The sequence below is a fragment of the Podarcis tiliguerta genome (assembly GCF_965153285.1).
Source record: "Podarcis tiliguerta genome assembly, chromosome: Z".
Classification (NCBI taxonomy): Eukaryota; Metazoa; Chordata; class Lepidosauria; order Squamata; family Lacertidae; genus Podarcis; species Podarcis tiliguerta.
The window spans coordinates 16,083,887-16,109,837 of NC_139553.1; the positions used below are offsets into that span (position 1 = coordinate 16,083,887).

General features: G+C 44.0%; 1 protein-coding gene across 2 annotated transcripts; it reads left to right on the forward strand.

The window, feature by feature from the left end:
- Window positions 1-1,285: 1,285 nt before the first annotated feature.
- On the forward strand, window positions 1,286-25,787 carry TBC1D13 (TBC1 domain family member 13). Of its 2 annotated transcripts, XM_083423898.1 has the most exons (12): window positions 1,286-1,504; window positions 9,648-9,721; window positions 12,563-12,603; window positions 13,199-13,260; window positions 14,305-14,404; window positions 14,681-14,763; window positions 14,899-15,058; window positions 15,726-15,936; window positions 16,706-16,869; window positions 17,962-18,122; window positions 19,561-19,618; window positions 21,955-25,787. In XM_083423898.1, the coding sequence occupies exons 1-12, from the start codon at window positions 1,482-1,484 to the stop codon at window positions 22,018-22,020; spliced, it is 1,203 nt and encodes a 400-aa protein (XP_083280024.1). In that variant the 5' UTR covers window positions 1,286-1,481; the 3' UTR covers window positions 22,021-25,787. The 2 variants fall into 2 exon arrangements, with proteins under 2 accessions (XP_083280024.1, XP_083280025.1); XM_083423899.1 differs by lacking the exon at window positions 12,563-12,603 and having other exon boundaries at window positions 1,290-1,504.
- Window positions 25,788-25,951: the final 164 nt, after the last annotated feature.

Here is a 25,951-nt window from a genome sequence, read left to right on the forward strand (position 1 = left end):
CCTCTCTAGTTCACCAAACCTTTGTGACAATAAACCTGTTATAGCTTATTCCTATGTATGTCTGCTCAGAATGCCCATTTAATTCAATGGGACTTACTGCCATGTAAGCCTGTTGTTCTGTTGACTCACTGGGGATTACTTCTGAGTAGACGCTAGTAGGACTGAACTGCAAGTCTTAAGGTATCACAAGGGATATATTAAGGGGCATTTTAAAAATAAAGGAATATATCCAATTCATAGTAGTACCACTGAAAAAAAATGGAATTACCAGGTACAGTGGTATCTCAGGTTACATATGCTTCAGGTTACATACGCTTCAGGTTACAGCCTCCACTAACCCAGAAATAGTACCTCAGGTTAAGTACTTTGCTTCAGGATGAGAACAGAAATCGTGTTCCGGCAGTGCGGCAGCAGCAGGAGGCCCCATTAGCTAACGTGGTGCTTCAGGTTAAGAACAGTATCAGGTTAAGAATGGACCTCCGGAACAAATTAAGTACTTAACCAGAGGTACCACTTTATGTTCATTAATGTTAGTGCATCCACATTATGACAACCACTGAATTGAACTCAAATGGCTTAGTTTCTTTTTCTTTATAAAGCTAAGAGGTATAAAAAAATTGGAAAATTACATCCAGCTAAATAGACCCCACTGAAATTAATGGAGCAAAGTTAGATATGTCCATTAATTTAAATAAGTCTACTCTTAGTAGAAGTAACATGAATGCAATATGTTCTAGTGAATAATTGTAATATATTTTAACTGTTTTTAATTCTGAATTTTAAATTGTTGGAACCTGCCTTGGAAGAGTGTAATACATTTAATACTAAATACTAATATTAATGGTATAATTAATAGCTACAACCCAATGGTTCTACCCTCAGTAGGACTAATCTAGGTCATATTAATTTCTGAGTTGTATAGGTGGCTCGTTATTTATAAAGGCTTGCATTTAATGCTCGTTCTCCTCAGGGCAGACCCACTGGAACTAAGACCTAAGCTACTCCTTAGTCCCTCCGTTTCAGTGGGCCTACTCTATATAGGACTAATTTACGGTAGGTCGTATTGATTTCTGAGTGGTGTGCACCTCTTTGTTTATTGTGGCTTGCATTTGATACTAGTCCTCCACAGACAGACCCTTTCAAATTAATTAAGGCCTAAGCTTGCCTTTACCTTAAGCTTGCCATAGCCCTTATTGTTAGCGGGTCTACTCTTGAGTAGGACTATCACCGGCGCCCACCTCCCCTTCCCCTCCCGCCCAATTAGGCAGGCCAGCCTCCCTGGGGCACCTCCTCCTCCTCCTCTCCCTTGATTTATATCTTCACATTCCCCTTCGCCGGGCGGAGTCTCTGCCCGCCGCGAATGGAGCTGGCTGGTGCTGGGCTGCTCGCCAGTGGCTCCGCGAGTCCTGCGAGTGGGAGAAGGGAACAGAAGAGGAGGCGGAGGAGGAGGCGGCGGCGGAGGCTCCTGTTCGGCCTTCACCATGTCGAGTCTCCACAAGAGCAGGTGGGGCGCCCGCGGGACTAATGGTGGCAATAGCGGCCGTTATGTAGATTGGGGTGGCAGGACTTGCAGTGGGCACAAGCGTGGGCAATTGTGTGCTTGTTTGTTTCGTGTCTTTTCTTCCTTCCCCCTCCACCCCCGCCGCTTTCTCTCTTTTGAGGAAGGGTGTTTGCTTAGACTAGGAAACGTTTTCTCCTCCCCACTTTTTTTTTTGCATGCAAATTGCAAGGGGTGATCTTGATATATTAATGTGTGTTAATGAATTGAAGGCGAGAGGTTTGCAATGGGCAAATGTTTTCCTCTTTTTGGGGAGGGGAAGGGGTTGCATTTAGAAAGGCAGTCCTTCCCTTTTAAAGGAAATATATATTTTAAACTAATAAATAATAATTCGTTTTTTGCAAGAAGTCTGTAAGGGGTGAGTTTGATATTTATTGATATTTAATACGTATTAATGAACCGGGAAATGAGATTTGCAATGGGCAAATGTTTTGGGGTTCCCTACTTGGCGGCGGGGGATGTATGTGTGTGTTTGCTTAGACAGTTTTCAGCACAGCACGATAAAAAAATTAAAGCATTCAATTCATTGGTTTTTCTCTTAGAGAAAAACCTATCCCACCCCCACCTTTTGGCATGCATTTTGTAATTGAGAACTAGTTATTCATAAATAAATTGGGAAGGGAGACGTTTGTAATGGGCAGTGCAAACGTTAATGGCTTTCCCTCCTTTTTTGAAAGGGTACTGTTTGATAGAGCCACCCTACTGTTTTGGAAGAAGCCTCCCCCTTTCTTTCTTGCATTGCATTTTATTATTTATCAAATGTTTATTTATTATTCAGTCTTATGTTCTGCCCTTCACCCCAAAGAAGCCCAAGGGCTGCAATGCATAAGCTTTATTTATTGCTGTTTAGTAGATACTGATATTATTTATCGGATTTGAGAAGGTGAGGTTTGCAGTGGCAAGTTTCTGTAAACGTTATTGCTTTTCCTTTTTGGTGTGTGCTTGCTTGCAGCGGTTCTCAACCTGTGGGTCCCCAGATGTTGATAGCTAGGGGTGATGGGAGTTGTAGTTCAACAACATCTGGGGACCCACAGGTTGAGAAAGGCTGGCAGAGAGTCATTCCCCCACCCCACACAAAAAGCCCCTCTTTTTCCTTTTCCTTTTGCATGTATTTTGTAAGTGTGATGTTTATTGATATTTAATCCCCTCCCCTTTCCTGTTTTGCAAGGATGCCTTCTCTTGTCCAACAATTGAGGGGGTTTCTTTTCCTCTTTGCCTCTCATTTGCAACCTTCCCTCTTCCTCTCTCCCCTCCCCCCCTGTTGGTTCTTCATCTTCTTTTCCCTTATTTTTCAAAATGTAAAGTCACATTATTTCCCTCAAAGAATTCTGGGCAGTGGTCACTGTAGTTTATCCTTCAGAGGGACAATTCTCAACAACCCTTAACAAACCACACTGCCTGGAATTATTTAAGAGGGGGAAATGTGCTTTGAAAGTATAGTATGTACACAGCTAAAACCACATTTATAACCTACCTTCAAGGAGCTTGTACTAGTATATGTTATCTCCTTTTAATACACACAAATTCCCTGTGAGGTAGGTTAGGCCTAGAGAGAGTTACTACCTCAGGGTTGCTCAGCATAAACTTGATAGTTGGGTGGGGATTTGAACCCAGGTCTCCCTGGTCCAGTTCTGGCATGCTAGCTATGATACTACCTTGCCTAAATTGATTGTTGCTACAGAAGATTAATCATCCTGGTAAACCCAAGTTGTTTTAATTTGAAACTGATTGCTTCCAGCTCCATAGGGAGGCAATTCTCCCTCAAGTTTTAAAAAATGGATTATAATTATTCCTAGTTCCACAGAACCCCATTTTTTTTTTCAGGGAAATGCCATAGCATAGTGGTAGAGGACCTGCTTTGCATGCAAAATGTCCCATGTTCAGAACCTGGCATCTCCAGCTAGGGCTGGAAATGTTCCTTGTCCAAAACCCATGAGAGTCACTACCACTCAGAGTTGCAGAGTTTCAAGGGACCACGAGGATCATCATGTTCAACATCCTGCAATGCAAGAGATTTGCCCAACATGGGGCTTGAAGCCACAACTCTGCAATTAAGGGTGTCATGTTCTGCCAACTGAGCTACCTGGAGAGCCACTGCCAGACAGTTTACGCAGTACTGGTGGCGCTGTGGGTTAAACCACAGAGCCTAGGGCTTGCCGATCAGAAGGTCGGCGGTTCGAATCCCCATGACGGGGTGAGCTCCGGTTGCTTGGTCCCTGCTCCTGCCAACCTAGCAGTTTGAAAGCACGTCAAAGTGCAAGTAGATAAATAGGTACCGCTCCGGCGGGAAGGTAAACGGCGTTTCCGTGCACTGCTCTGGTTTGCCAGAAGCAGCTTAGTCATGCTGGCCACATGACCTGGAAGCTGTACACTGGCTCCCTTGGCCAATAAAGCGAGATGAGCGCCGCAACCCCAGAGTCAGTCACGACTGGACCTAATAGTCAAGGGTCCCTTTACCTTTACGCTAGATGAACCAGTGGTATGGCATAGTATAACTAGGCAGCTTCTTAGGTTTCTGCTTAAATTAGCCCTTTATGTAGAACCACAAGGACTTGGAATCATGTTTAAATTTTAGGGGAAGGTGGTAGCTCAGTGGTAGAGCATCTGCTTTGCATGCAGAAGTTCCCAGGTTCAATTCCCAGTGGCATCTCCAGGTAGGGCTGGGAATGTCCCTGCCTGAAACCCTGGAAAGCCACTGCTTATCAGTGTAAACAACAATGAGATAGGTAGACCAGTTAGTGGTCAGACTCTATAGTAAGATAGTTTTCTATGCTCATGTTATGATGATTATAATGCTTACTAACCTGTTGAATGGTGGTGTAAACAGAAGTCACTTTTCCACCGGTTTTAAATGTTGATGTGTTTGCTACCAGCTATGAGTTTGGGGGGTTAAAATACCACCACATAACTATGCTGCAGGAATATTTTTTTTTTATGGTTATTTAAAAATGTGTTTTCTGAAGAGCTCCGTTATCTACAGTGTCAAGGAAGGAAACCACTGTGGCTTGAAAATCGCTCCTCCAGCATTTAGCAATCCATCTTCCTTCCTGGTTTTTTTCTTTAGGTAGGAGGTCCATTTTCCCTCTGAATGCTCAAAAAATGCAAAGTAAGTTGTTGATGAGGGCATGTTTGTATGCTTAGCCCCCACACTGCAGTGTCATGACATTGCATGACACACAAGGAAAGAACTTGTGTGTAAAGCGCCTTTCCTAAACAAATTTGACTAAACCCCACACGTGGGATGAAGAGGAGAAAGACGACTTCCAGGAGAGAGAGAGTGCAGCTTTCAGGCAAACTTGACACCAACCCCCCCCCCCCAAGTGCTTTTTACTTCAAAAAAATGAATCTTGTCTTCTCAACTGAAGAAATTCTCTTCACCAATTTGCATGAACTAGTTTGCTTGAATACCATCCAAGGGCGCCAGCTCCTTGCAGAATCTTAACAGTTTCTGCTAATTGCTAGGCATCGAGTCTTCTACAAAAGTCAGGGATGTGGTAAAAAGAAGGGGGAAAGCCCATTGTAGCTCAGAAATGTTTCTGAAAACCAATTGCTGGAAACCACAGTAGGGGTTCTCAAGTCCTGTTTGTGGGCCTCCCGCAGGCATCTGGTTGGAGACTGGTTGGACACTGTGACAATAGGATGCTGGAGGAGAAGGGCCTGTATGTTTTTTTTTTCCTGATGGTGGCCAGCAGTGGTGGCTAGAAGGCGTTGGGACTGGTGGGGTGGAAGGCAGGGAGATCAGCACTAGTTGGAGCCAGAGCCAGTGGCAGGCAGAGCTTCTTCCTGATTGATTGGTTGTAAGTAAGAAGGCAGGCGGGATGCGGGTGGCACTGTGGGTTAAACCACAGAGCCTAGGACTTGCTGATCAGAATCCCCACCATGGGGTGAGCTCCCGTTGCTCGGTCCCTGCTCCTGACAACTTAGTAGTTTGAAACTGTGTGATGCAGTAGCAAAAAATAAAAAAAGTTAATGCTAGTCTAGGCTGTATAGTGTCCAGGTCAAGGAAAGTAATAGTACCATTTTCTTCTGCCTTGGTCAGACCACTCCTGGAGTACTGTGTCCCACAGTTTAAGACGTATATGGATAAGCTGGAACGTGTGCAGAGGAGGGTGACCAACCTGATCACAGGTCTGGAAACCAAGGCTTGTGAGGAATGGTTGAAGGAGCTGGGTATATTTAGCCTGGAAAAGAGGAGACTATGATAGGCACCTTCCAATATCTAAAGGGCTGTCCCAAATGGAGCAAGCTTGTTTTCTCCTGCTCTGGAGCGTAGGACCCAAACAAATGGCTTCAAGTTACAAGAGAGTCCAACTAAACAAAAGGAGCAACCTTCTGATGGTGTTTGACTGTGGAACAGACTCCCTCAGGTGGAGGACTCTCCTTCCTTCCTTGAAGGTGGAATGACTCCCTCAGGAGGTTGTGGGCTCTCCTTCATTGGAGGTTTTTAAGCAGGGATTGGATAGCCATCTTCCATGGATGCTTTAGTTGCAATTCCTGCAGCGCAAGGTGTTGACCCTGTTGACAGTCAAGATCCCTTCCAATTCTACTATTTTGTGATTCCATGGCACATTTTTAATATCACACTTTTAATAGCAGTTGTTAATTGGACACTACAAACTTAAATGGGGCTCAGTCTCAGCAGTGGTGGCCAACCATAAGTATTTATGAATTCTGGTACGTGTGTATGTTACGTATCTTGCTGAATTGGGGCTTACTCCCAGGCAAATGGGATTGGGATTCATTATTTTTGAGCATTACCTCTCCAGCAGCATGGCTTTGAATACTTCATTTGCAAGATAACATTTTTTGCCTCTACAGCTGAGCCTTCAAAATCCTGTTACATGAAAGGTTCTGGGTACCTACATGTACTGTGGCAAACTATGTATATGTTAATGCAATTTGCAGATCTTCCTTTTAATATTCAGAATCTGAGAATTTATTAAAACATTAATGTAGGCATCATTCTCCTTCTCCCTTGATGGTGGCCGTGTACTCAAGAGTTTTTAAAATGCAACAACACGCTATTACTAGTCAAGTAGCTATCTCTCAATTGAGAATTGAGTACCACTTTCTGAATTGAGGATTGCCATCTTTTCCCTGGTGAGTGCCTAGGGCTGCAGCATATGCACATCAGACAACAAGTCAACGTGTGATGCTTATTTTATCACTGTATGTCTGAAATGGGGAGGTTCCAGCAGTTTTGACTTCTGAATTCTGCCTGTCATCAAACTGTTAAAGGTACAGAAACCCTGTCATTAAAAAGTTGTAACTCTGGGTGGGACCTTGTTTATCAAATAACAACAAAACCATGTTTGCTGTGTAATACATTTAACTTAAGTTTAATGATTTTGTTAATACAATTTCAAAGCCTTGATTCAGTACCTGACAGGGGTGTCATAAGGATTTAAGGAATACGTACCTGCAGCATTTGAACACTCAAGCACAATGCAAACACTTATTATGTTTACTTTTTTATTGTTTAGCAGTTCCTCCTAAATAATGGAAGTTGCGAGAAGAGAGGAGGCCCCAAACCTCTCCAAGCCAGCCTTTCAGCACCTTATTACATAAACAAGAAAGGAATGCCCACAAACAGAATGAAATAAACTTGGAAAGATAGGTGTCAAAACAACAACAAAGCAACCTCCCCAACTCTTCTTTTATTCCCTTCCCACATCAGACGTGCTTGCCAGTCTCTCTCTATTCCCTCCCCTCCTTCCCTCCACAACTCTGAACAAAGCTCATTTTGCTTAAAAACACATCCATTCACACCCTTTTTTGCTCCTCTAAATTGGACTCAAGGCTCTATCTGGGCTTTCCAAACCACACTCTATCTGAAATAACAGGGTAATGCAGTGTTCGAAACTTGCATTGTTCTAGGCACATTTTGCGTCAGGGAATTTCATTAGCGCTGAGCTCTGAGCGCAGTACTACACCTAAGCTGAAGGAAACATTAGTGTAGCCATGTTTTGTTTTGTTTTTGTTAGGGGGGCAGAACCTCAGTTAGCTATGTGTTTTTATTGATAGCCCCGCTCCCCCTTGGCTATGCACATGGAAGGAAAGGAGGACTTTGTTCTGACTCTCCACTTCCATCTACTCTCTGAAGACTGGAGAAGAGACCCTCTTAAGACTATTAGGAGGGAGGGCAGGGGAAGGACTAGAGTAGACCATGTGAAAAATGAACATAATATTTTAGCTGCAGTTCATTTCCAGCTTCGTATTCTTGTTATTAAAAAAAAGTGCATGTAGACATTCTGCGCCCATAACCTAGGTTTTGGGTGTCATTTAACTCCTAGCTTTCATATATCAGTTTCTAACACTGGAGTGATGGCAGAGAGGGGCTGGAGCAGATGACCGCCTGGAGGAAAAGGAAGAAGCAGAGGGCACCAATCCACCCCTCTCCTATTCTCCAGGAACCAAAAGCAGAGTCAAAAATGCAGAGGAGCAAAGGGAGAGAGAGGCAAGAGGCACTGGTGGCTTAAAAACAGGCTGCTCTGTAGAGGGTGGGCGGGCTGAAAAATCAGCTGAAACAGCCTTTGGAATCATGGGGGTAGAGGGTGGGAACAGTTGTCATGTTTAACCATAGAAGGACTGAGCTGAAGGTGGTTTACATGGTTCTCCTCCCCATTTTATCCTCACAAACAACCCTGTGAGGTAGGTTAGGCGGAGAGAGGGGGTGACTGGCCCAAGGTCACACCCAGTGAGCTTCATGGCTTAGTGGGGATTTGAACCCTGGTCTGTCAGCTCATAGTTCAACGCTTGAACTGATGGGTCTTTAGACAGAAGCTGTCACATTTTGCCACATAGTGGTGGCAATGATGGTCCCCAACCTGTTGTTGTTGTTTAGTCGTGTCCAACTCTTCGTGACCCCATGGACCAGAGCACGCCAGGCACTCCTGTCTTCCACTGCCTCCTGCAGTTTGGTCAAACTCATGCTGGTAGCTTCAAGAACAATGTCCAACCATCTCGTCCTCTGTCGTCCCCTTCTCCTTGTGCCCTCCATCTTTCCCAACATCAGGGTCTTTTCCAGGGAGTCTTCTCCTCTCATGAAGTGGCCAAAGTATTGGAGCCTCAGTTTCAGGATCTGTCCTTCCAGTGAGCACTCAGGGCTGATTTCCTTCAGAATGGAGAGGTTTGATCTTCTTGCAGTCCATGGGACTCTCAAGAGTCTCCTCCAGCACCATAATTCAAAAGCACCAGTTCTTCAGCGATCAGCCTTCTTTATGGTCAAGCTCTCACTTCCATACATTACTACTGGGAAAACCACAGCTTTAACTATAGGGACCTTTGTTGGCAAGGTGATGTCTCTGCTTTTTAAGATGCTGTCTAGGTTTGTCACTGCTTTTATCCCAAGAAGCAGGCGTCTTTTAATTTCGTGACTGCTGTCACCATCTGCAGTGATCATGGAGTCCAAGAAAGTAAAATCTCTCACTGCCTCCAACCTAGGCAGCTTTAAAAGAGGATTGGGGAAGCTCGTGGAGGAGAGGGCTATCAAAGGCTGCTAGCTATGATGGCTTGCTCTGCTGCCATGGTTGGAAGCACAAGTGCTTTTGAATACCAATTGCTAGAAAACAAAGGGAGAGGAGAGGGTTTGCTAGTTTATCACAGGCACCTGCATAGCCACTGTGAAAACTGGATGCTGGACTAGCTGGGCCACTGGCCTGATCCATCAGACTCTTATTTTGTTCTTTTTAAGAAACTTCAGTAGTTTTGGAAGGGGCAGCTGGCTGCTTCCTTCCCCCCACCCCATAGTCTCATGGCTTCGTTTTGCTCCGATAAAAGTCCTTATCTGAACGGCACATTTCTCTGACTGTTTACAATGGGCTTGGCTAAGATTGTAGGTGCCCTTGATTCAAAGAGTAATAGTAATATTGAACACCATTCAAGCCTGGGCATTAGCTTAGTAAAAGTCGGGCCTGGTGGAATTAAAAAAAACAAAAAACCTCTCTTGTACCCAATGTCTAGATCATATAAGAGCTGGATAATAACAAGTAGCAACCTGGGATGCAATTGCATTGTTGCGTTAACACTGCTTCCTTCTGATGATTGTTGCATTTATCACCTGCATGTGTGTTACCTTCTCTTCCTTTAGGATTGCAGAATTTCAAGACATCCTTAGTGAGGCCAACATCTCGCTAGAGAAGCTCCGTGAACTTTGCTTCAGCGGTAAGTGACTTTGGCAAATTCTCCCTCATAATTGACATCTGCACAGGTCTAGTTTCAAGGGCTAAAGCTAAGGCGGTGATCGAAGCTTCCCAGGTGGGATGAGCGTCAACTGATGGAGCCTAGCAAAAAATAATGCTTTGATCAGGGGTGAAAGCAGCATTCTTCAGGCAACTAAAAACCAATAACAACCCATTTCTGGATTTGGAGATAACCCTTGCTGTTTTTCACCAGTTCTGCCTTGTGGTTGTAAATACGGATGTAACTAGAACAGCATTGTGATGTGTAGAAGGTTGTCTGAATCTGCTGGCATAGCAAAGTGTTTCCTTCCTGAAAATACCGCTTCTCCTCCACTATCAGTCTTTCCCTTCAATGCACAGTCACAATTAAACTGTGAAACTCACTCCTGCAAGTGGCAGCTCAGTGCAGAGCATCTGCTTTGGATCCCCCATGGCATCTCTAGGTAGGGTTGGGAATGTCCCCCTTCCTGAAACCTGGAGAGCCACTTTCTGCCTGTGTTAACTCTGCTGAGCTGGATGGGCCAAGGGTCTGAGTCAGTGTAAGTCAGCGTGTCACTGTCAGTCAGTGTAAACAGACAGCTTGCTATGGTATGAGCCAGCTTCCTACCCTGAAAATTAAAAATATAACACAACTGGGCATTACCAAGGGCTAGAACAGGCAGATCTATGCTCAGAGGGCTGTAAGTGGGTCCCTTAGCCATCAGGGCATTGTGTGTCTGTAGGTGGGTCCCTACACCCATACAGTTTTTGTTCTTTTCCTACGTATCTCTAATTCCCATCTTAAATACATCACAATCTGTTCCCAGGGCTTTTTGCCTTTTTGCATTATGAATAATACATTTTGCAAAGAGAATCACAGGCTGCCTCTGTACTTGGATTGTCTTGTTTGAAAGCACTGTGCAAGTGGTCGGTATTCGCATACAGTCCTGTGTCATTTTGTATTTTCCCCTGCGGTGAGTTAAGGGAATGCTGAAATGTTCTGGATAAAAGGTTCCACAATCTACTTCTGGCTGCTGTTTAAAACAACCAAAGGCCAACCTGGCTGTCACTGAGTTACTATTTCTATAAATATTTAAACATATTAACTCTTGGAAACTTAAAAGTGCTTGTGGAACTGATTTTTTAAAAAAATCTTTTTACACTGTTAGATGTGTAAATGTTGCTTGTCTTGAGATTTGTGTGCTTAAAAAAGAACAGAAGAAGAGCCTGCTGAATCAGGCCAATGGCACGTCTAATACAGTATCCTGTTCTCAGACCACTAGTCTCATGGCTAGTTTATTCGATTTGGCATAGGGCAACCCAGCTTCAAAACCCTAATCGGACATCTCTGTTGCTCTCTCTGTCTTTCTGTCTCTGACTCTCTTTTTCTCTGCCTTGCCTACCTCTCAGCATTGTTAGGAGGATGAAACAGAGAAATGTGCTAAAGAGCCAGTGTGATCCTGTGATTACAGTGTTTGTCTGGGATCTGGGAGGCCAAGGTTCCAATTGGTGGGATAAAATGGGAAGGAGAACCATGTGTGCATTCTTGAATTCCATGGAGAAAAAGTGGGATGTAAGCATAAAAATTAGACTAAGGTCCAGTTAAAAGGGGACGCGGGTGGCGCTGTGGGTAAAAGCCTCAGCGCCTAGGGCTTGCCGATCGAAAGGTCGGCGGTTCGAATCCCCGTGGCGGGGTGAGCTCCCATTGTTCGGTCCCAGCGCCTGCCAACCTAGCAGTTCAAAAGCACTCCCGGGTGCAAGTAGGTAAATAGGGACCGCTAACTGGCGGGAAGGTAAACGGCGTTCCGTGTGCTGCGCTGGCTCGCCAGAGCAGCGATGTCACGCTGGCCACGTGACCCGGAAGTGTCTCCGGACAGCGCTGGCCCCCGGCCTCTTGAGTGAAATGGGCGCACAACCCTAGAGTCTGTCAAGACTGGCCCGTACGGGCAGGGGTACCTTTACCTTTACCTTTACCAGTTAAAAAGGGATGCGGGTGGCGCTGTGGGTAAAGCCTCAGTGCCTAGGACTTGCTGATCGTAAGGTCGGCGGTTTGAATCCCCGTGGCGGGGTGAGCTCCCGCCATTCAATCCCAGCTCCTGCCCACCTAGCAGTTTGAAAGCACCCCTAAGTGCAAGTAGATAAATAGGGACCGCTTACCTAGCGGGAAGGTAAACGGCGTTTCCGTGTGCGGTGCTGGTGCTGGCTCGCCAGATGCAGCTTGTCACGCTGGCCACGTGACCCGGAAGTGTCTTTGGACAGTGCCGGCTCCCGGCCTCCAGAGCGAGATGAGCGCGCAACCCCAGAGTCGGTCACGACTGGGCCGTATGGGCAGGGGTACCTTTACCTTTACCAGTTAAAAAAAAAAAAAACAGGTAGAGAATACTGGAGGGAATAGAACACACACACACTCTTGGTGAAGGAGAAGCTGCTGGATGCCTCCCTCCTTTAGTTGTTTATTTCCCTTTTTCTGTTTCTCTATTTGTTACTTCTTTGCCTGTTCATGGAGTATACGGCTATGCTGCCTATGGTCTGCCCCCAATGTCCGAAGGCAGGATACCTTTGAATACCAGTTGCTGGGAATCACAAGTGGGGAGAATTTCTGCTGTTCTCAGCTTTTGCTTGCAGACTTCCACATTAGGGCATCTGGTTGGCCACTGCCAGAACAGGATGGATCTTTGACCTGGTCCAGCAGCCAGGCTCTTCTTAGATTCTTATCTTCGGAGTGTCACATTTCCCCTCTGAACTGAGAGAAGGGAAATCTAGGCATGAGGATGAAAGTCATGCACTTGGTGGAGAAAGACAGCAACGCTTAATTTCAGTGGTCCTGTTTTTTCTTGTTTCACAGGGGTTCCCTTTGAAGGTGGCTTGCGCTGTCTGTGCTGGAAGGTAGGGGTTTTTTTTGACGAGGAGCCTGAGTCTTCTCTTGGTGTTTTGTACAGGCTTAAGAGGTTGGGGTGATGTTTTCAAATCATACTGTATCCACTTAAGCAGAACTCCTAAGTGCTTTACAAACACAGAGCCTTCTCGGTTATGGTTCCCAATTTGTGGAATGCCCTCCCTGGTGGGATCCGTCTCCCTTGTTATTAACTTTCAGGAGGAATTTAGAAAAGCATTCTTGTTCAGCTAGGGATTTGATAGCTGAAAGTGGCTGTTCCCAGAAACCTTGAAATTATTAACTGTGATTGTTTTTAGGTATGCTTTTAATTGTCTTGTTGATGTGTTTGCCATCCTGGGCTCCTTCTGGAAGGAAAGGTGGGATATAAACTTAATAAATAAATGAATAAATAATAGGTTGATGCTTGCAGCAAATTCCCATTTGACAGATGGGAGAAATGTGATTTTGTGAGAACACTTTTACCCCATGGTAAAATTCCTTACAGATTCTTGTGCTCTAGAAAAACAGGTAGCCATAAACATTTAGCTAAATAACTGCTGCTCAATAATATAAGGCCCTTATAGTCACCCTGCTCTCTTTATACAGATCCTCTTGAACTACCTTCCCGTGGAGAGAACCTTATGGAGCTCTGTTTTGCAGAAGCAGAGGTGAATTTATCTTTTCTGGCTCCTTCATCCCCCAGTTTATGGACTTTATATCACTACTATTTTTTAAGATCAATCTCTCTTGACTTCACAATAGCAGCCAATGCTGCAGTGTTTGATTCTATAAGTATTAATTCAAATACCCTTGCACTTGCTTCTCTACTGGAATGTCCACTGTGGTAATTTCATACTGCTGATTGTTAGGACTGAGGGCCATACTTTTTTCTTTTTTTAGTTGCTGATAATAGCAACAGATCAGCAATGAAAAAGCCTTTTAAAAAATAAGCAAAAATTACCTGAATTAAACTAAATTCACTGTGAATTGATCTTCCAATTAAAGCTTCCAACTCTATTTTTTTTTAAAAAAAACACAAAACAAAACTTAAACTAGATTCTCCAGTCAGATTAGAATAATGACATTTGGATAGCAAGGGAAAATGTAAGAATAAAACTTGGCACTTTCTATGTTTATTTAAAGCATATCTAAGAATACTGAGTGGGACGTGGGTGGCGCTGTGGGTTAAACCACAGAGCCTAGAACTCAGAAGGTCAGTGGTTCGAATCCCCATGATGGGGTGAGCTCTTGTTGCTTGGTCCCTGCTCCTGCCAACCTAGCAGTTTGAAAGCACGTCAAGTGCAAGTAGATAAATAGGTACTGCTCCGGCAGGAAGGTAAATGGCGTTTCTGTGTGCTGCTCTGGTTCGCCAGAAGCGGTTTAGTCATGCTGGCCACATGACCCAGAAACTGTACGCCGGCTCCCTCGGCCGATAAAGCGAGATGAGCGCCACAACCCCAGAGTCGGCCACGACTGGGCCTAATGGTGTGGGGTCCCTTTACCTTTAAGAATACTGAATACCAGAAGAGCCCACAATCAATTTTGCGTCATTGATGCAACTTTCTCTTTTCCCTCTCTTTCATTGTAGAGCAGGGTTGGGCTTCGCATCATGGACCTTCTGGGGCTGCACACTAACTGTGGGTGGTGCCGGTGGGTATTTGGGTTTTAAACCTGGTTCCTAACATATAATTCTTTCCCCCTCCCTGTTGAAGAGAATTGTATACCCAGTTTTTGAAGGAAATGATTATACAGCCTGGAATAGCCAAAGCCAACCTCGGCGTCTCTAGAGAAGATGTGACCATGGAGGATCATGTAAGTGCAGCATCAACACTAAGGCTAAACCATGGTCAGAGGCAGTATGCCTCTGAATAATGCCTGTTGATGGGAATTGTAGGTGGGAAGATTGTGGTTGTGCTCGAGTGCTGCTTGCAGGCTTCCCAGAGAGGCATCTGTTTGGCGACTGTGAGCTAGCTGGGCCTGTAGTCTGATCCTGCAAGGCTCTCCTTAACCTCTTGGAAGCCCTGCTTTAGTGTCTGGAGGCCTTTCTTACTCTCAACTTGGCTTCTTGTCTTAAACTCTTCCATAAAGCCACTGAATCCAAACCCTGATAGCAGATGGAACACTTACTTCAAGGACAACGAAGTGCTGCTGCAGATAGACAAGGATGTCAGGTATGTGAAGACGTTGAGTGTAGGGGGTGTGGGAATCCCACCGCCAAAGCTTAATCTGTTTTGGGACGGCTCCCTTTTCGCCATGGTGCTTTGCTTGTCTTTTTTACAAGCCCAATGAATAATTATTTCACCCAGGAGGCTGTATCCTGACATGGCATTCTTCCAGAGCATGACTGAATACCCCTGCCTGTTGATCCTGGACCCACTGAATGATTTTGAGACCCTCCGGAAGCGAGTGGAGCAGACAACTCTCAAGTCACAGACAGTGGCACGGAACCGGAGTGGCGTCACAAACGTAAGGGAAAGAGAGCTGTGTATTTTTGTTATTGTTGGACTACAGCCCCCATCATCCATACCCAGTTTGGACAGCATTCAGGAATGATGGGAGTTGTAGTCCAACATCTGGAGACCCAGGGTTAAAAAACCACTGAAATAGAAAATGCCTTCAAATAGAGGTCTGTCCTCTCTAAAGAAGAGACATGCGGCTACCAGACTAGCTTCCAGCTAGTTTTAAGACCTAATTCAAAATGATGGTCTTGACTTTAAAAGGCCAGGATATCTCAAGTCCCATCTTCTCCTGTATGAACATGAACTTCCTCCAACATCTGAGGTGTTTGTGTGTGTAATTGAAATTTTAACAATATGAAATAGCAAGAGAGAGAAAGTACAAAATATTTTCAAAACAAAGTAAATAAATATACAGTAAAATAAATGAACAGTGAGGATATGAGTAATCACTCATCATGTTCCAATTCTTGGACAAGGTTATGAATATAGAGGCATATAGAATATGTTGATTGATATTATTTGGTTTTAGGAGTGTGGTGATTTTGTTATAAGCATGTTGTGCGCTATTTCAAAAGGTGGGATTTAAGTGACGGAAATAACGGAGGTTCCATTTGCTCCAGATCTGGTATCCGCAAATGGTTTCGTATGTTGTTCTCCTTCCTTTGATTTCTTAGGTAAGTTCTCCTCTGAAAACGCTGGCCTCTAACTCGCTGAACGAGTATGAGGTTCTGCCCAATGGCTGTGAGGCTCACTGGGAGGTCGTAGAACGAATCCTCTTCATCTATGCTAAACTGAATCCGGGGATAGCCTACGTCCAAGGGATGAATGAAATCGTAGGACCTCTTTACTACACGTTTGCTACAGACCCCAACAGCGAATGGAAAAGTAAGAAGAGCACATGCCCTTCTTGAACATACAGTCCAGTTCTCAAATATTGTAATGCTGAATCTTCAACAAACCCTGGTGTTCCCCCCCCCCTTTTTTCTTTTTCTTTTTTTATTGACTTAAGAAAATTATACAGGCAGCAAATCGAAGAAGCCTAAATTAACATTGCCTTCTACCGTTAAGAAATAATAATAACTATTACAATAATGAAAATACTAAAAATACATTTACTTCCCCTTTTGAACTTCTATTCTGGTTACAATATATTACTATTCTATAAGAATCTATTATATCCTTTGCTGTCCCATATATTATTTTATTTCCCAAATTCAACCTAACCCTCCCCTCCCCCCCACTGCTTCCCTTTACCTGTGTGAGATCTTCCCATCATAATATTTTTTTCTAGTTGCTTTAACAAAATAGAATAACATGAAAATGGTTAAATTATGATTACTTCTTTTGTCCTTACACGCTTAACAATTGCCTATTAAGAGTTCTGCTTTAACACCATATTTCTTCATGTATTCCCCTATGCATTCCCATTCTGTATAGAATTTTTGATTGATGACTGCATCATTCAACAAATCCTGGTTTGTTTCTCTATGGGGCAACTTGTGGCTTGTTGAACAAACCATAGCTTTGGGCTGACTTGACTGTAATACTGCATTGTAACTTGCTGAGATCCAAGAATCATGCAAACCAGGTCACTTCCTGGCTTGTGGTATTGATAACAAAGCTGATGGTATCTTCTTTATCCCCCCCGCTATAGAACACGCAGAAGCGGATACCTTCTTTTGTTTCACTAACCTCATGTCTGAGATCAGGGATAACTTCATCAAGAGTCTAGATGACTCTCAGTGTGGCATCACCTACAAAATGGAGAAGGTGTACTCCACCTTGAAAGAGAAAGATGTGGAGCTCTACATGAAACTGGTAAGGAATGTTGTTCCACAGTGGCCTTCAAACAGAGTCCTAGGAAGCCTTGGTGTGTGTGTGAAGCATCCTTCATGAAGGGATCATCCATCGTGGCATTAAGTGGTATATCTTCCTATATACATAAAAAGCATAAAAAGGACCAACTGCTCTCTGAAGCACCTGCCCCTTTAAAACTGTCAGAGGATAGACACGAGAGGGTGGATGAGCTGTAACGAGAGGGGGAATTGGTGAGCAGGGGCAGCAGAATTTTGAAACAGAAACACTTAATATAAACCAGGGTTCAAATCTCTACTTGGCTATGAAACTCACTTGGGCCGGTCTGTACCTCTCAGCCTAACCTACCTCACAGGGTTGTTGTGGAGATTAAATGAGGAGAGGGAGAATGATGCAACTGCTTGGAGGAAAAGGTGGTATATAAGTGAAATAAATAAGTCATTTGAATGAACTCAATGGTTACTTGTTCCTTTGCAAAGAGTAGCTCTGGTGATCTGTAGCAATTTTTATTCTTCTCAAAAGACTTGGAAGGGGGAAGGAAACTTCTTGAATCAAAAATCCTCCAGAGAGGTGTAGATGCTAAACGAAACTTAAATGTCTGCTGAACAGTAACTTAAACTTGCAGAGAATTTAGCTGCCTTGTAGGTTTGGTTAAGGAAATGAAAAGAGGACCAGCAAGAGCTTTTTAGTAGGCTCCGTTCTGCTCCCCAAAACGTCTCAGAGATTGGAATCTTTGTGGTTAAGAGGAAGAACCATAGATCTGATCCCTCCGCTTGCTTGTGGGCCAAAATTCAGTGGCAGAGTATCTGCCTTGCATGCGGGAGGTCTGAGGTTCAGTCACCAGCATCTCCAGGCAGGGCTGTGAAAGACTCCCTGGCTGAAGCCCTGGAGAGCCACTGCTAGTCAATGTAGACAGTACTCAGATAGATGGACCCATTGCTATGACTACATGCTCTGATACAAAGGAAGCTTCTTAAGTTCCCTCTCCCCCAGGTATCAAGGGAACTGGAGCAGATATCTCCAGTCCCTAGTCCCCCTGCACACACACTTTTAAAGAAGTGGTCTGAAATAATGCTTTTGTCTCTCCACTGCCAGCAAGAGCAGAACATCAAGCCCCAGTTTTTCACCTTCCGCTGGCTAACGCTGCTGCTGTCCCAGGAGTTTCTGTTGCCAGATGTCATCCGCATCTGGGATTCTCTCTTTGCTGATGACAACCGTTTTGACTTCCTGCTGCTAGTCTGCTGTGCCATGTTGATGTGAGTTCCAGCACAACTGTTGGCAATGCCCCGTATGGATCGCCATTCCATCGTGGTGATGGCTGTGGCAAACTAATTCTCTTTTTTCAAAGGAACAGAGCAACTTGTATAGGAGGTCAGGTCTGTCTATGGCCATTATGCAGTATAGCTGTAAAGAGTCTGTGTGTCCAGAGGTAGCGTAACTCTGGAATATGTGTCCAGAGGTAGCCTCTCCTCTGGAGAGAAAAGAAGGATGCATGGATGGCTGTCACCTTCATTGTCTGCTTGTGAGTTTGTAGGTCAGGGTACGAAAAGGTGTTGTCTCAGAAATGGTTCTATATGAATGTCCTATCAGTGCAAGGATTTCTACTTGCACAATAGAATGTTTCCCCCTTTTTCTTCCCCCATGTGCTGCCTAAATCTGGGGGTTTCTGTTGTGCAAGCAGAAATCCTTGTACAGATGGAACAAGTGAATTAAATACAATCCTGGCCTCTCTCCCCACCCCCCATGGGCCAACTTTGGCAGATGGGTTGCGGGTGCCCACCTGTTGATCACTGGAAGACAGGTGACAAATGGGGAAAGGCTTGCTGAGTCCTTTTGAAAACTGCCTGACAGCGCTGATCAGCTGATGAATGCTGAGACCTCATTTTAAAAGAGAGATGGCTGCTGGTGCTGATCTGCGCTGAGAGCCAGTCCTTTCATGAGCTATTTGTATTCAAAACCATTTGCAAATGGCTTTCAGATATGTCCATCAACTGGATGGCACCAAGAGAGCCCTGTTAACTCCACCAGGGAGCTGCCCAAACTCTTCTCATCCATGGACAACTTGAAAATCATCGAGGGCCTTGGTAGACAATAATAATAATAATAATAATAATAATAATAATAATAATAATAATAATTGTACCCCACCCATCTGGCTGGATTTTTTTTATTTTTTTTGCCTGCTGTAGCAATTGTAATGTGCCATTGCTAGGTGCAAAATAATTTTTAGTTGTATTTTTATTGCTTCTTTTATTTCTTACATAGGCCGCAGCCGCACTATGCATTTAAAGCAGTTATTGTACCACTTTATAAACAGTCATGGCTCTACCCCTCCCATAGAATTCTGGAAGCTGAAGTTTGCTGAGGGTTGTTAGGAATCCTGTTAACATCTCTATGCATCCTGTTAACAAAGCAAGAGTACAGTGGACGCTCGGGGTTGCGAACGTGATCCGTGCAGGATGCACATTCGCAACCCGCAGTGGCGCTTTTGCGCATGCGCGGGTTGTGATTCGGCGCTTCTGCACGTGCGCAAAGCGCGATTTAGCGCTTCTGCACATGCGCGACCGCCGAAACCAACCTGTTCCGGTACTTCTGGGTTTCAGCGGTCCGTAACCCAAAAAAATGCAACCTGAAGCGTCTGCAACCCAAGGTGTGACTGTACTTTGATCGTTTCTTTCTCCCCCTGTCTTCCAGGCTCATTCGGGACCAATTACTAGAAGGAGATTTTACTCTGAATATGCGACTTCTGCAGGTAAAATGCAGTAGGGGAAGTTCTTCAGTTGTACTGCCTCTAGTCACCACCCTGCCCACCTCCATGCTTTGATTAGTAAACTCAGGTGGGCAACCACTAGAGAGGACATAAAAAGAGGCCCATCTGGCCCAGCATCCTGTTCTCACAGTGGCCAACCAGATGTCCCAATGGGAAACCCACAAGCAGGTCCTGAGTGCAACAGCAACACTCTACCCACTTGCAGTTCCCAGGGACAAGTATTCAGGGGGGTAGTACAGATGAGAACTCAGTTGGATACAACTCGTATGTATGTACAGGCAATGGCCATTCTGTGTGCATCCACTGCAATCTGGAAGTGGACTGAAAAGGGGGGCATAGGCACAAAAGGGCAGTGTAGGCTTATGCAGAGCGGGGTATACAAACATAATCCCCACACAAATTGGTTGTTGCTTATATGTACTACACCCATAAGGTTTCTCAGTCTTTAACAAAACATAAAATATCGTTCATCCTGGTTTTGGAGATACTCAATATGGATATAAGAAATGAACAAGAAATAAAAGGAATCGCATTAGGGAGCAAATTAGTTAAGATCTATAAATTAAAATTTAACACTTGCTGGAGATGTAATAGGGTAGAAGGAATGATGTACCATGTATGGTGGGAATGTGAAAAAAATAATTCTGGTGTATTGTACATGACAAATTGAAAAAGATGTTTAAAATATCAAGAAAAAAACCAGGTGTTCCTACTGGGTATCTTATCAATAGACATCCCTAAGGATAAGAAAAAAGTGTTTTTTATATGCCACAGCTGCTGCCAAAAGATTAATAGACAAAAATTGGAAAGGGGAAACAGACCCATCAGAAACTGATTGGCAAAAGAAGCTATGTGAATATATAGCTGCTGTCATTTTGGCCAATTATATCAGACATCAAATCAGAAACTTGGGAAAGTGTGGAAGAATATATGATAAAACATTGTTCCAGAATAAAACAATTGAGATGCATTGATTTAATTTCACAAAACTAAAATTTGGATAGATAAGTTAATTAACAGGCAGCCCTGTTTAGGGAAGCTTTTAATGTTTGATGTATCACAGTATTTTAATATTCTTTTGGAAGCCGCCCAGAGTGGCTGGGGAAACCCAGCCAGATGGGCGGGGTATAAATAATAAATTATTATTATTATTATTATTATTATTATTATTATTGCTTTATGGGGGGAAAACAATATTCACAATAGAAAAAGAAATGTAAGAAGCTGCAGCGTGGTGGTGGGAAGCCACAGGGACAGGAAAAGATACGATATTGAAAATGGTTATAACTTGAATGTAATGTAAATATCATTAGAAACGTGCAATTGTATAATGAATGACACCTAAATAAAAAGCAATTTGGGGGGGAAAAGGGGGGGGGGAGAATGGCAACATGGCACCACTGTTAAAGTGCAGAAAAAAACAGTTCCGTTAAATACATTCAACTATAAATGACCGTGATTAAAATGTGCAATAAAACATTTCCTGTTAAGGCAGTTAATACAAGAGGCCAAGGGAATGCCTGTGTAAACAGGCGTGTCTTCAAAAGCCAATGGAACACCGATACTGACGCGGCCTCCCATGTTTGGCAGCGACATCAAGTTGTCGTGCTTTATTGTTCCTTTATTACCTGCCCTTCATCCTGAGGTCCCAAGGCAGTTTACAGTGATTTAAAATACAACATAAAAATTTTATAAAGGCCAAATATGCAATCACCCACCATAATAGTTTTTTCAGGCACCAGATTTTTGGGGAGTGATAAGACGTTCATCCTTCACGTCATTTTAAAAACTAAAACCCACCAGAAAAGGGATGTTTGTTTTACTCCTGCTGAGTGAAGCCTTTGCCCTTAGTCACATGACCCCAGCCAGTGGAATGTCCAGTCTCCCTCACTCTACAACAAATCCCCACCCCCCACCCCAATTCAGGTTATTCCTCCCCCCATCGTTTCTTTTTTAATTTTACTGATATGTTAACCAACAAAGAATAAAAAATTTAAACTATTGAGCGTTACACCCTGGAAGGACCAAAGGTACAAAGGCGCAGTTCCAAGGGGATAATAAAGTATTAACTCATAACCGAGATTCCCTTTACAGATAATTAAGATAAATAATAATAAAAATATTATGTGAGTTCCATCATTGCTGAGAATAATGGTTCTTTATGGTCTTTAATGAGCAAGGCATTTGCGTATAGTGATGGCACTGAGTGACCATGTCCCTCAGTGTTTGTCTGAGAAATAAAACAGTGCCGTATTTGGGGTGGGGAATGGTCATTCGAGCTCTGCCCTTTAGATTTTTGTTCTTTTCTTTTCATGCAGGATTACCCCATCTCTGATGTTCACCTGATCTTGAAGAAGGCAAAAGATCTTCAAGACTCCAAATAGCCCTGGATCGTAGAGAGAGTCTCTGCAGGTACCTGGAGGTGGAGTCTGTTGCTGAAAGCTCCTGTGACTGCCTCTTATCAGGGGCCTGACTCTTGTGTCTGGCTCTCTGCCCCAGGGGAGGCTTCTCCCCGTTCTATTAATTCACAAGAGAGTGACTTTCAGTTTTGCTGGGCCCTGCACTCTTAACATTTCTTGAATCTCACCTGCTGAAATGATTCCACATCAAGTGACCTATTCCCTTTTCAATTTTGTATTTCTCTGTTAAATGACTCCAGACAGGGAGATGGAAGCACCTGTTTCCCTGTCATTATGGAATGAAGAATATCGAGGGGCATTACTGCTGCAGGGCACTTAATGCGCACACACACACACACACACACACACACAACCTTTTTGGGATACAGACAGGACAGGCACCAGTGGAATTTGCCCGTATGAGGAGAGAGTTAGCATATTTCAAACCTTGGCTACTTTCTTCTGTGGGGAGTTGCTGGACTCTGCTTCTACTTGTTAAACCCTATTCTGTTCAGTTCCTTCCCGCAACAGCTAAATGCCAGATGGATCTCTGACTTTCTTCCTTCAAGGAAATGGGTATATAGCACTGAATTTCCCCAAGCAAAGCCCTCTCCAAAGTCACCTCTTATCTGATCCCCTCCCCTTTTGATCTTGGCTGTACTTGGAAGCTAGTTCTAACCAGTGAAAACAAGAGCTTTGTTGAATGAAGTTGGATTGGCCTTATCACCCACTGCCTTAGAGAGGGCGCCCTATTCTTTTTCCTCCTACTCTTATTCCCACTGCTGGGAGATTGCAGACCTGCTGCAGCATTGCTACATAGCTCAGGGCCCTAGCAGCTATTGGGCTGTACAGAAGATCTTGAGACACAAAAGGCCAGTGAGAGAGGCCAAGCTTCTAGGTGTGCTGAACCGAAGTCGCTCCTCAACTGTGGGTTTCTGGTGTAATCCTTCTATCCCTCATTCCAGCTCCTTGGTGTGTGGGCAAAGATTGTCAGTCCTTCTGTAAGTTGGTGGCTTCTAATGAGCCCGTATCTCCCATGTTTTCCTGGAAAAATTAAAAGATTATGGCAAGGCTCGTGTGTGCTTGTGGTGCTGGGATGTAGTTCATCCACAAGGTTGTCATCCTGAGCATATCTGGGAAAGAGAGTGACAGCAAGAAGATGATGTCCAGCAAATGTGGGGAACCTTTGGCCCTCCAGATGATGCTGAACTACCACTCCCATCAGTCCCAGCAAGCATGGCCAATGGACAGGTATGATGAGAGTTGTAGTTCAGGAACATCTGGAGGGCATCACAGGTTCTCCTCACCTGGTGTAAAGGCTAATAATGGCACAGCACCCAAAGCCACTTGATGTCTTTTCAGAAGGGTGTAGCAAAATTAGGCTCTTTCAAATAGGACTGGTAGCTTATTTTACCTATGTAAGGGAGGAGGCCTGGCAGAACTGACTTTTTCTAAATGAGGTGGCAATAGTTTTATCTCTCTCCTTATCTAACACAGCCGGAGTCTTGACACTTCCGATTCTATATTTTTATCTTGTGTTTTCATCTTCTGGGGCAAACCATAGCACTAAAGGTTGGCTTTGATGCTGCTCTGCATCATAACTGGTTTGGAATAGTTCCAAGTCCTGTTTCTGAAGCTTATCAAAAGCTCAGCACATGAGCAGTGCCTCAAGTCTCAGAGGGAAGACAAGATGAGCCTTGGGGAGCAGCTGGAAGTTTAAGGTTCAATGGTATTCTGGTACCCTTATCCTGCTGTCCTCTGTTTACAAACTCTTGGAGTGCTTCAGGAATCCTGACTAGAGACAACACTAGGATAGAACACATTTCTCAGTTTGTAGGCAAAGGAAAAGATGGCTCTTTCATTCTGCCTTCAATCCTTGCATTAGAAGAAAAAAGGGACAATTCTGCCTCTGGCTCTGTTAAGAGAAGCAACTGCTTCCTCTGAATAGTGCTGCTGTTCTGATTATAATAAAGAGTTACTTCCCAGGGGCAGGGAGAAGAGCTGCTGGTTTTCTAAATTTGTGACTCTCTAATAATATGCCACATCCACACCAAACATTTGAAAGCATGTTTAAAACGAACTGCTGCCCAGCTCAAAGAGTCCTGGAGACTCTTGGGTGCTGGGAATGGGAAGGGGTTAAACTACAGTTCCCAGGATTCTTTGTGGGGTCATGTGCTTTAAATGTATGGTGAGGATGTGGCCATAGATGTGAGAGTTCATGCCTTTTTTGGGGCGGGGAGAGGTTGCAGAATTTCTTGGTGCTTTTTTGTCTTTTTAGCAGACCAGAATCTGCATGGTAACAGGTCTACAAAATACCCCTTTACAGACATCTAAATCTTAACCTCTTTCTCTGCATATAAGCAGATGTATCTTACAGTGGTGTTTACACAAGACTAGAGCGGGTGGCCTGGATAAACCGAAGAGATTTCTGGATAAAATGATGTCCTGATCTCATTGAGAGGAATGTGTTTTATGGGAACCATGGTGTGGATTAAATAAAGCTTGTTGGTTATGGGGGACAAGAAGGTGGGTGAGCACTATCTCACCAAAGAATGGAATTCTCAAGTAAATGTCAGCCCTAACTCACCACCAAATGTGTATGAGAGGCAAGAGAAGAAGTGAGCACAGGAGGCTTCCATTGTAAACTTGGTCAGGTCTTCAGGGATGGCGAACCTGTGAACCTCCCAGAGGTTGTTGGACTCCCAGCTCCCATGAGCCCTGGCCAGCATGTGACCCTACAATCAGGGGTGATGGGAGTTGTAGTCCAGGGATATCTGGAAGGCCACAGATTCCCCTTCCCTGAACTGGATCCTAGCCTACAGTCCATTGAGAGGGGTACAAATAATGACATTATTATCGTTGTACCAGAATGATGTGTCAAGTAGACCACCATGCTAATGTGAACTGCATTTATTTTTATTTTTTCAAAATTACATAATGACGTTTTGCAGAAAAATTGTGGTTTAAATGGAGCCAATGGTAACAGAGAGAAATCTGACTCAAATATGTGCTCACAAGCATTTAGTTTATGTGGAAATGCTCAATGAAATGGGACAGGCTTGGCCTCTCAGTTCACTAAGGTGGAAAGGGGAAACGGTTTTTGAGAGAAGCTGCAACGTTCTGCTGAGTATGTATAGTAGGAGTAGAGAAAATCTCATGCACAGGCTCTGGAACAGATCCCAGTTTGGCCTACAGGGACATTTCCACCCAAACTACATTTATCTGCCCCACCACAGCTGATGTCAGCTCTGGCACAGGTAAGGATGAAAATAAGGGGCATTGAAAATAAGCTGATTGTGTTCCTTTGTAAGTAGGGCTCACTGACAGCAAGCCCTACTGGGATCTGCTGTACATAGGAGTTCCCACTGTATGTCCATTAAATGCACTAAGGATTTCTCTCATTACAGATAAGATATGGTGCCTAGATTTTTTAAGTGACACAGGGTAAGGAGCTGCTTGTCAGATACAGAATGTTCTCCCACCCACCTACCCTCCATTCTTCTACATTGTATTTTTCCATTATCTTCCTCAGACTTTCTCTTTTTAATTGCCTTTTGGGAAGTTTGGAGCATGAACCACAAAAAAAATGGTTCTGGGGTTTAGTGCGTGTTCTGTAGTAGCCCAATATTAATGGCTTTATTTCTGTATACTGGACCACCTACAATACTGTTACAAATTCTGTTTTCATCAGTGTGGCCTCCCTCTTTGATTTCCCCTGCCCCCTCAAAAAAATAAACATGAACCTTTGTAAATCTTGACTTGATTTTTTTACCCTCTTCTGACAGTAACCATAAGGGTGGAAGTGACTGGTGTTAAAATGAAGGAGGCAGGATGTGGCAAATGAGTTTGTACAGTCTCAAAATAGGTGTGGGCATGAGGTTTTTTGCAACATGGTCTTCTGCAAAAAATGTGCCAC

Bases quoted from the DNA above. Each gene is read 5' to 3' on its own strand.
- TBC1D13 (XM_083423898.1), top strand. From the start codon at position 1,482: ATGTCGAGTCTCCACAAGAGCAG. The intron at 1,505-9,647 runs GTGGGGCGCCCG...CTCTTCCTTTAG, and splicing joins TCGAGTCTCCACAAGAGCAG to GATTGCAGAATTTCAAGACA. The intron at 12,604-13,198 runs GTAGGGGTTTTT...CTCTTTATACAG, and splicing joins TGCGCTGTCTGTGCTGGAAG to ATCCTCTTGAACTACCTTCC.